General features: G+C 32.8%; 1 protein-coding gene across 1 annotated transcript; it reads right to left on the reverse strand.

Moving 5' to 3' along the window:
- Positions 1 to 440: 440 nt before the first annotated feature.
- LOC149181329 (xylan glycosyltransferase MUCI21-like) lies at positions 441 to 7,822 on the reverse strand. The gene is made up of 3 exons (XM_089418306.1): positions 7,462 to 7,822; positions 6,978 to 7,091; positions 441 to 1,735 (listed from the first exon to the last, which is right to left on the reverse strand). The coding sequence occupies exons 1-3, from the start codon at positions 7,628 to 7,630 to the stop codon at positions 543 to 545; spliced, it is 1,476 nt and encodes a 491-aa protein (XP_089274432.1). The 5' UTR covers positions 7,631 to 7,822; the 3' UTR covers positions 441 to 542.
- Between the last annotated feature and the right edge of the window lie 4,263 nt (positions 7,823 to 12,085).

Consider the following 12,085-nt stretch of genomic DNA (forward strand, 5'->3'; position numbering starts at 1 on the left):
ATGGAGTGTGAATATGTAATGCTTGGAATATATTTATGAAATTAAATCCTATATCCATGACTTATTTATTGCATGTGGTTCCAAATCAATATATCGATAATCTTTCTTCAAGTAAATTTCATTGGGTTAGCCACTGCAAGCCATTGATAACTCTACATTGAATATATCGAATAATACTGAATGTGATTTCACATTGATGTAATATTCCAACTGCTTATATGAATCAATATAACATATATAGATAAATTGATCCAACTCTAAAATTGATAAATTTATTTAATTATAAAATTATTTATGTAATAAGAATTTCAAATTTATGTGACAAGAACTAAGCTGTCTTCCCATATTTTTTTAGTATGAGAGGAGGCCCAATTTTTAACAAAGAGATATCTATCACACGTATGCACATAGATACAATTAAGTTGCATTGGAAAAAGATATAGGGAGAAAAATACCAATGTCCTGTAAAAAGGGTTTATCAGGGATCCAAATATAACTCAGACTTTTACAAATTTCCCATAGCTAATTTGTTCGCTGGAGCTTCAATTACTTCTGGAGTGAATAAGGTCCAGTGCTTTATTGAAGATCCTCTGTAAGCGAGGCAAATGCAATTTCACATTCTGATTGTCCAGGTACACCTTCTTCGTTGCCTCCCACCCTTTAGAGTTCACCGACTTTGGATCCCTCAGGTACGGATGATCCTTGGGATACTCCTCATACAGCGAGCTTTCCTGCGGCAGGATTTGGTACTCAAGGTATTCGATTGTATCCATCTTCATGGCTGGCCTTCTGAAGAAAGTACGAGAAGCCCATCCTATTCCCAGAGGGACCACCTGTACGAACACAGCCCCCGGCGGAAGAAACAGAAAATGTGTCAATGCCGCGCCATGAATTCCCATGAAAGCATTGCAGGAATTGATAATTGTGTACATTTCTTTCATCGGGGTGTTCACATTTGGCCGAAGAACTATGACTCTGAAACCCACTTTCTCAGCCACTTCAACAATTTCTCTCTGGTTCAGAAAAACTCTGGATCTCTTGCGGGCAATCAGAACGAGCTTAGGCCTCGGCGATTTGAATAAAACCGATCTCTTATTGCCATCTTCGAAAGCCCTGCTGAGCATTTTCTGGAAATCCGTTATTGTGTGTTTATATGGAGTGAGCGCGGGATTTACCCAGAGATCCTCGTGAAAGCGCAGGCCTACGATGGCCTCCGGGAAGCAATGGGTTTCGGTATTTATCTCTTTTCTGAAGTCGAGGATATCGTAAGACGAGAGCTGCCTTATGATGTCCCCGAATTTTCGAGTCCACCAGGGCTTGTGATTCAATATAATGAAAACGACTTGGCCTTTGAGATGGTAGGAGGTTATAAAAAGAGGGACAATTACATCTGTAAAGTCGTGGAAAAGGTTGCCTGTGTAGCCCCCTGTGGAGAACACCAGCGCTGGGACGGAATGGGTTACTTGGCACTGCGGGTCGTGTGTGGGATCTGTTAATCTTTCCAGCGATAGTTCGTCCACCGAAGCCATTGTGATATTGTCCCATTTTCGTGTATATGGTTTGATTTTGAATTTCTGTTCCTGCTGCTCCTGGCGTCCCGATCCCGGCGTTCCAGAGACGAGGAAGAGGGTGGAAGAGGCGGGGTGAGTTCTGATATCGCCTTTCATGATGCATACGTCTGTTCTGTATGAGGATTTGTCGCAGATTAAGGTGCTTTCCCTAGATCGAGTTTCATCTGCATTGGCAGGCGCAACCCAATTCGATCAGATTTATATTAGGCCATCGTCCAGAGTCATCAATAAAAAAGGCAAATCTTATAAATACCTGCAACATGTGAAACTGCATGCTGTAAAAAAAACATAAGAACCATTTCAATTTCATACAAATATAAGAACCATTTTCAACCAACTTTATACAATTTCATATAAATATTTAAAAATAAAAATCAATTACATTATAATCATAATGAAATGAAAATTAGATATTTTAAAAGTGAATAATATTTATCATAAAACATAATAATCAAATAGAATAATTGAAATTTATTTTAATTCTATATATGGATGATTATGGTGGTGGTTAATGTTTACTAAGATTAATATGGTTTATATGGTGATTAACTAAGAATTTTTAATATTTTATTTTTATGATAAAGAGTGTGAGAGAAGCTTTTTGAGATCACTATAGTTTTGCTGACTTAACAAGTCAAGAATGTTGGTAGTGTGGGAAATGTTTTGAAAAGGAGAACGCATGTGACTAAGGGTCGAACAATGCAAGAGAAAGTGGGACAATTTTTTTCTACACAAGGTGTTTTAGGAATAGACCAACTCCTGATTTCACTCGGAAGCACATGAGAATTAGTTCTTATCTTTGCAACACTCATTTTCTTCTTAGTATTAGTCAAAGTAGAAAGATAATTCTGTTTAGCAAGAGTGGGATTGATGACCTCCTTATAATACCTTAACTTCAAATATTCCTTTGCAAATATGATAAATCCAAATTTATAATAAATCTATATTGGTTCTCATATATACATCATATGATTAAAAAGGAAGGGAATGACATGTCTTCATACATACAGCATTAAATATTTTAAGTGATTATTTATTTATTTTATCTTTTACTTATTTTTAATTTAATTTAATTTTACTTATTTTACACATATATCTTAAGTTAATTTTGAAATATTTTATTCATAAAAGAAATTTAAATATTTTATTTATAACTAATATTGAAATATTTTATTTAATATTTATTTTAATTTTTTTTGGATTATCATTTATTTTTATAAATACAATGTTAAGTTGAGAAAGATATATATCTACTTTATACTTAGCATCAATTTTTTGTTAGCTTAACCCATGTAGATTTCAACTTTAAATATTATTGTTTACATAATGCTTCATATTGCATTCCATAAGCTTATACTTAGCAACACATTATTGAAATGTTTTAAATATAATTTATTTATTTATATTTTAAATGACTTTTATCATATGGATATTTTATTTAATTGATATTGAAAGTTTTAGGTGAAGTGAAAATCAAAATATTTTATTTATAAATAACATTAAAATAGTTTTGTTATCTATATATATTTTTAAATGTTAAGTGTCAATTACATAAAATGAATTAGTGGATTTAAAAACAACTTTTATTTCTATATTTTTTTTTTTCACTTTTAATTACTTTTAATATATAAATTCAATCTTAAAACATTTTATTTATAATTAATAGTGAAATATATTTGTTTTAAATCACACATGTCAATTTCATATTAAACATGGATGGAATTATATATCTGTAGAAATATATATATATATATATATATATATATATATATATATATATATATATATAATGATTAAATTGGAATATTTATTATTATATATTTTTAAATGTTATTTATTAATTTTATATTTAATATAAAAGGTATTACACAATATTTATGATAAAAATATAAAAAACTTTTAAATAATCATGTTTAACAATTTAATAAAAATAATTATATTCATAGTAGACTAATTATTTTTAAATAAATAAATAAAAAATTAAAAACAATATTCAATTTACAATGCATTTTAAATACTTATATTTCACATTTATTTTTTTAGCAATTAAAAAAAAATAATTTTCAATTTATCAAAATGAAACAAAACAACTAAATACAAAATATAAGGAAAATCATTTTCAACAATAATAAAATATATAGTAAAACAAATAAATTTTTTCCACTAGTGTTATTGAATGGCACACCAACCCTAAATTGACTCGATTTTTTTAGTTTTTAGGATGTCTCCTCCCTTGGCATAGGCACAACCACCCCACCCCCTTGAGGTTTGATCCTAGGTCACCTTTGTAAAGAGGCCCATGCATGTCTCCTCCCCCTAACATAGGCACAACCACCCCCTTGAGGTTTCATGGTTTGATCCTAGGTCGTCTTGCTAAAGAGGCCCATCCTCAACAGGTTATGCTAGTGAGACTTAACACTGCTAGTGAATATTAATTATAAAAAAAATACCAAAAAACACTTTCAACGACTATCACATTTAAGTGAAAATAAATGTCAATTTCATTTCAATTCTTAAAAAATGAATATTAATTATTATTATTATCCACTTTTAAGGTCACGACCAAGCTAGAGACCAAATTGGTGTATGAGACCCCCTTGTTTGTGGGACAAGAAATTCACTCCCTTGTTTGTGGGACAAGAGACCCACCTCCCCACCTCCATCCAATGATTTAACTGATAAGTCTACCAAGACATCATACTCTACCCAACCTAAAACTTCTTAAGAGAAAACACATGCTCTTAACCATTAAATCCACTCAAAATGCATAACATTTAAAAATAATAATAATAATAACAAAACAACTAAATAATAATTAAAAATAAATAATTATTCAATTAAAAACCATTTTTAACAATTATCCATTTAAATTATATCGTTAATAATATATCTATAAACTAATAAAAAAAATCCAAATAAATAAGAACAAAAACTACTTAAAATGATACCAACCAAATGTGTAATAACATATAACATAGAAATAAGTTAAAAATAAAAAACCCAAAATCAATTCATATCAATCTTCATTATGAATTATAAAATAAAACAATCACATGCAACGGTGAAAAACCCATTTTAACCATTTTAAAATTTATAATAAAAATAAAAACCATTTACTAAGTTAGTGATTGCAATATTTAAATTGCAATTTAAAATTTATAATAAAAATAAAAACTATTTACTAATTTAGTGATTGCAATATTTAAATTGCAATTTTTTAAATAAATATAGAAATTTATTTATTCAAAAACTAATTATTTTTATTATAAATATTTTAATAATAAATATTAATAAATTAAAAAACAATTTTAAACTATTATTCAACTACTATTAAAAAAAACCTACTTTCATATTAATATTCAAAATTTAAATTCTAATAACAAACAAACATGCCACTTTCACAGATATGTTTTAAATGTTAATAACAAAATACCTACACTTAAAGCAATTAAAGTTCAATAACAACGTCCAAAAATATAACCTCTCAAAATCAACACAAACACCCCATAACAAAACAAAATAAACCATCAACATCCAATACAAATGATAATGCAAACAACCAAATAAAAAATACAATTATAAAAATGGAAAACATTTTTAAATTACATTTACCATCAACATCCAATAAAAATAATAATGCAAACAACCAAATAAAAGATACAATTATAAAAATGGAAAACATTTTTAAATTTAAAACCTAATTTTTGATTTTTACAAATAACAAAGGAAAACTTCCACAATGACTGGAAATTGGAAATTGTTTTGCTACGTAGACACCCTTTTTGACAAATGTAACTTGAAAACAATTTTGATTTTTTAACCATGATTGGAAACTGTTTTGTTAGTTAAACACTTTTTGTTTTCACAAATGTAAGTTGAGAGTTTTTTATTTTTTAATTATGGTAAAAAAATAATTAAAAAATAAAATAAATATTTAATTTTTATATTGTTAGATTGGATGTTTCTGTGATTTATGATATAATGATTAAAATTATTTGAAAAATTATATGGAGAATTATTGGTGGACGTGTTTCGAATCTCAATCTAGGTTCATCATCAGGACTACCTTAATTTTCATATTATTTACTTTAATATAAAAGGAATTATTAGTCTTAAGGGATAGTTTAGTTGGTGGAGTTCTTGTTGTTAAGTATCTCACATATACGAAGGTCACAATGTCAAATCTCTTCAATGTCCTTGGGGTTAGGTCTTTCTAGTTTGGCTTGATGTCCTTGGGGTTAGGACTTTCTAGTTTGGCTCGACGTCCTTGGGGTTAGGCCTTTTGAGTTTGGCGGGTTAGCCTTTGAGTTGATCTACATGGATTTCCTTTCGAGTTTGGCGGGCTACCCTTTGAGTTGATCTACCTCAATTGCCTTTTGAGTTTGGCGGGCTACCCTTTGAGTTGATCTACCTCGATTGCCTTTTGAGTTTGGCGGGCTACCCTTTGAGTTGATCTACCTCGATTGCCTTTTGAGTTTGGCGGGCTACCCTTTGAGTTGATCAAACTGGATTGGGTGAGGCCCTTTTAGTTTGGCGGACTACCCTTTGAGTTGATCTACCTGGATTGGGTTAGGCCTTTTTAGTTTGGCGGGCTACCCTTTGAGTTGATCTACCTGGATTGGTTGAGGCCTTTTTACTTTGGCAGACTACCCTTTGAGTTGATCTACTTGGATTGGGTTAGGCCTTTTGAGTTTGGCGGGCTACCCTTTGAGTTGATCTACCTAGATTAGGTGAGGCCTTTTTTGTTTGGCGGACTACCCTTTGAGTTGATATACCTGGATTGGGTTAGGCCTTTTTAGTGTGGCGGGCTACCCTTTGAGTTGATCTACCTGGATTGGGTTAGGCCTTTTAAGTTTGGCCGGCTACACTTTGAGTTGATCTCCCTAAACCCCACACACATCTATATAATATTATTTTTAAAACCCTTAAAACAGTTAATGGTCTTCATCTGAAACACCTAACTTTTAGACTAAATAGTGATGAGATTTTGGATGTAAATATTGTTCAATATAAATTTCTTACTCAAAGACAAAAAGAACTATATATAAATATATATTTGTAATAACTTTTTATTTATTCATACAAACTAACTAAAATTCAATTTCTTTTTTTTTTCAGATTAAAATTTACTCTATTTATCATATTATTTCAAGAAATTATATATATATATATATATAAACCCTTCACAATGAAGACCAAATGATACTCTACTCTTCAAATGAAATGCTATGTGAAGCCATGGCAGGCAAATAAAAACGTGAATAGAATTCTCATCAATTCAAACCCTGTAGTCCAGTGGTTACCTTGAATTGACGAGCATTCATTCAAGGTACCCAAGGTTCTCGCTGTTGGAGATTAATGGAAAGCGCATTGATATAGAAATGGCATCGTTATAACAACACTTACTCTCTCCCAAACCTACTGCTGCTGGCGAGTAATAACGCTCTTCCTGCTCTGTCGGCACGCTGACGAGATTTACTTTATTCTCCCCTATCATCGATCTCATCCAACTGTTATTCACTGCATTAATGCAATGAACCCACCACAATCAGAATATCGTAAGACTATGAAATATTTAATACCGAGAAACTACAGAAACTTGAGTTCAATTACAGAATTTTTTGAATATACGATTGAAACGATAAGATAAAATATTTCAGGGTATTTATATGAAAGATTTTTATTTCCATGGTAAATTTTGGGAATATTTTAAAATGTGAGAATAAGGAAAGACCTCAAACAATTAATTTTTTCTCATCAAGATATTTTTCAAATTTACTATCAAAATAAATTTAGAAAAGAATAAAATCAACTTTACTCTGAAATTTTCAAAATATTTCAAAATCTACATTGCAGAGGCAAATACACAAAACAAGCTCAGACCACCTACAAGTGGTAGCCGTTGGGATCATTATTTTCAAGAGGCTCATAGCGCAGCCGGACTGCAGGCCTACAAACAGAGCCACGAGTATGATGATGATAATGAGAGGAAACCCTTTCCATTTTTTCTCCAAATGCAAAGAAGCCGCTGCCAGTGCCAGCCTTGCCAGTAACGTCATAATGATGGGAAGTCACTTGATCTGGCTTGTGGTCTAATCTGGAACAGTACTATGTACACTTGAGAGTTGTTCCAGGTGTCATTTCTTCGGTTGGAAAAAAAGTCACTGGATCCGGCTAACTTTACTCTACATTCAGATCAACCGAGCAATAAGCTTTGAAGAGTTCTCGATCCAGTCACAAACTTCTTTCAACCCAACTCCTGCATTTCATGGATCCCTACCGCTTTTTAGTGCTTATAATACACTATTTCACCATTGCTAATCTAAAAATAGACGCCCCACCTCAATTGCGTCTCCAGTACGAAGACAGGTTCATCCACGATGGACTCGTCACCTCAAAGGCGTCCCTACATGAAGAATGGTGGTTTTCTGGTCCAAACATGACCAAACCTGTGCTCCTTGGGTCCACTTGAATGGACGGGAATCAAAACTTATCGATCAAGTGTTCAAATTTCTGGAATTGGACGCAGAAAGGACACTCATGTTCCGTGAACACTCGGACACCAAACTGGTGACGTTGAGAGAATGTAGGTTCTGTTCAAACTGGAATACAGGGTTAACGCTTATAATGGTTATCAATAATCATATTTAATATGCAGGTAAAAATCATAATCAATAATATGTGATTGATATGTATATATACACATCTTTATAATTAATAATATTGATGCATCTATATATACATATTTTTTATCTCAACATTTATCACTATTCATATATCATAATCTCTACTTAATTTTTTCATTGTATTTAAAGATTAAATGTCGGCTACTTGTTAGGTCTTTTAATAATGAACTTTTAATAACAAAATGTTTTTGTTGTTGTTGTTAGGTTAGTGGATTGAGTAGTTGTTAAAGACAACATTTAAGTGAATTTTTAATAACAAAGTGTTTTTTTATTGGGTTAGTGGCTTGAGTAGCTGCTAAAGAGGGCATTTAAATCATCAAAATCAACCACACCATACCTAACGCTTAGCATGGCTCCGGGCCCCATATATATATATGTGGATATTCTTTATCTCAACATCTATCACTATTCACGTATCACAATCCCCACCACACCTAATGCTTAGCATGGCTCGGGGCCCCATATATATATGTGGATATTCTTTATCTCAACATCTATCACTATTCACATATCACAATCCCCACCACACCTAATGCTTAACATGGCTCCCGACCCCATATATATATATATTCTCTATCTCAACAACTATCACTATTCACATATCACAATCCCTACTTAATTCTTTCATTGTTTTTAATAGACTAAATGTGGTCTACTTGTTAGGTCTCTTAAATTATTAGGCGAACTTTTAATAACAAAGTGTTTTTTTGTTGTTGCTAGGTTAGTGGCTAGAGTAGCTGCTAAGGAGGGCATCTAAGTGAATTTTTAGTAACAAAGTGTTTTTTTGTTACTAGGTTAGTGGCTTGAGTAGCCGCTAAAGAAGGCATCTAAGCCATCAAAATCATCTAGAAACCACACCACACGTAACACTTAGCATGGTTGGATTATTACCTAGAGTTTTTAACTGGTAAGAATAAAGAGCGAATAAAGAGAAATCTGCTCTAGGCCCCCTAAACTAACTTTTAATACAAAGTTATAAACGAGTAATCAATTCTTTACATGAATTAAAAGTAAAAAATTTAATAGATATATATTTTATATATGTATTATAAAAAATATTATTAATAATAGATTGATAATTAAAATAATTCTATAATCATGTGAGATAAAGTTGATTCATATAAGTTAATAAAAAAATCTAATAATTTTTTTATTACATTTTACATAACACTTAATATAACAGGTTTTACTAAAATGAACTACATTCACAAAAACTTAAATACAAATTTATTACCATAAATAAATATTTCATATAATTAATATAATAATTATTAAATATTCAATTTTTTCAAATATTACTTATTAAAATAATAATACTATTCATTATTATAAAATATTATTTTATATATTTTATAAATAATATATTAATTATATTAAAAAATAAAATTACAATTATATTATTTTTTTCATTTTTATTAAAAAAAAAAAGTGATAGTATAACTTTATTATAATAAAAATTAAAAAAATAAACTTAAATTATAATATTTAAAAGTAATATAAAACTCTACGTTGTATGCGTGAATATATATCTATATATATATATATATATATATATATATATATTTATTTTTATTTATTTATTTTTATTTTATTTATTTATTTATTTATTATTTTTATTTTTTTTTCCAGTAAAAAACCGGCTTGTTTTATATTATATTAAAACAATACATATATATGATAACATAAACATCATCATAGTCCTGATAGTATATCCTTTATCTGGCTGATCATAGTCGTGAATGTTTGTAATACTCTGTCGCTGATATTTTTAACTTTGCACCAGCCCCAAGGACTCCTATCCTTCTTGTTTCTGAGGCACCAACCCCAAGGACTCCAATCCTTCTTACTTGTCAAGATTCATTTGATAGTAATGTTCTGCTCTCAGAACTCTTCTCTGCTGAGTTCTGTCTATTTACAGCTTCACTGTAGTCTCCAAACTACAGTATCAATGACAACTAGTCGTCTCTTGAAGTAGTCTTTCCAATTCTTCATACTACCCACACAGAGTGTCCAGTACCCTTCATGACTTCTGATAATGTCTTCACACAGCTTTAGTCAGTCTACTGTTAGCTGAACTAAGTTCTGCATAAAGAACAACTCCTTGTTCAAGCTTATGTTCTCTGTTGACTACTTCTCCCCTTCGACTGTCTACTGTCCTGTTGGCCCTTCGGCTCTCTTTCTGTTCTGCTGGATCCTCTTGCTACCTCTGTCTCCTCCAGCTTATTTTCCACAGCGTTCAACAACCTTCAACAACATTCATCGCTGCTGCTTCTGCTATCTCACACTCGGGTTTTTTTTACCACACCAACAACCACCCAGTCCTTTGTTTTGTTTTTTTTGTTTTGTTTTTTGTTTATGCATTCCCGTGCCTCTGTCCATTCGTTTCCTCTTACACGCCTCTTGGACTTCCTCAACGCTCGCTGTCGTTTCCTTTGTGCTCGCTTGCTTCTTCAGCTTCCTGTCTTTCGATTTCCTCTATCTATTCATGCTCACAGGACACGTTGAATTAGTGGCAATAACTGAGTCATACGCAAAGGACACATATATCAAAATTGTAACAGCGCTCCTGTTTTCTCATGATAGCACGCATACACAGAGTTTTACATTTAACGGACCTGCCACGTCCTATCGCAATCGCCATCGATATTATTCAACCTCCTGAACTATCGGAACCGTTATCATATGCATTTTGGCCCTTCAAACCGAGCATAAGGCAAATATGTAAATGCATAGGAAATATGAACAAAAATAGGCGAAAAGGCTAAAGGGCGGACTTCAAGCAATATTACATCTGCACTATACTATATCGGGTCCGCAACTTATCGCAATCGGCGCATAGCAGGAGGACAGCCCTTTGGGTATTGTGATGGGCGGATGCGATAATAGATTCAACCATAACACAATCCCGCGTCGAGTCCGCGTACATTATCGCAATCGGAGGTTTCATGTGGCAAGGCTTCACGGCTTGCGATATAGCGACGAATGAGATATGGTATTACACCATGGTTTATATTCCTGTCGGGTCCGCAGCCTTATCGCAATTGGCGATCGCAAAGGGGCTGCTTAACATTATGTGACTTCCGCTCCGAATTCCCGATGCGATGATCGCTATCGGCGATCGCAAAGGGGCTGCTTAACATTATGTGACTTCCACTCCGAATTCCCGATGCGATGATCGCTATCGATGATTGCAAAGGGGCAGGGCTCGCCGTTAACATAGGCCATTCGCTTATAGCGATCCGATGTGCCGGACCCGATAGGATCCCAAATCTCCCGTGCATATATTTTCAAGTCCGCTTTCCCGAATCAGCTAAAGTGCTTAGCGTGATTTCTTTGTGTAAAAATCATTCGATTATAAACAAGTAAACACACGAAGGCAATGCTATATGGGTTCTACGGCCCGATAGCGTTAACTGTGGATATATGGCTCCCGATAGGCTCCTAATCGCTGTGTGCTCCTCTTCATTGACATATATATGGCATATATATATGTATGGCTTCGCTGGTGGTAAATGCATCCATTGCTCCTTCGATGGCTCCTCTTGCTCTGATATGCTCCGTTTGCTGCGTCCCATGACTCTGTTTACTCCTCTATGTTCCTTTGATTGGTCTTCCTTTGGATTGTTGCTCTGATAGCTCCCGATTGCATAATCTGCTTCCTCTGATGCTCTATCTACTCCTCTGTTGCTCCGATGGCTGTCTGCATCCTCTGTTTGCCATGTATGCTCCTCTTCTTTGGCATATATATGGCATATATATATGCTCTGTTCTGCTTGCTCTATGGCTCCGATGGTGGTGCTTCGTGCTCCTCTTCTTTTCCATCTGCTC

The sequence above is a fragment of the Pinus tabuliformis genome, chromosome 3_2, assembly GCF_031772625.1.
Source record: "Pinus tabuliformis cultivar Carrire ecotype Pingquan chromosome 3_2, CPIR1, whole genome shotgun sequence".
NCBI lineage: Eukaryota > Viridiplantae > Streptophyta > Pinopsida > Pinales > Pinaceae > Pinus > Pinus tabuliformis.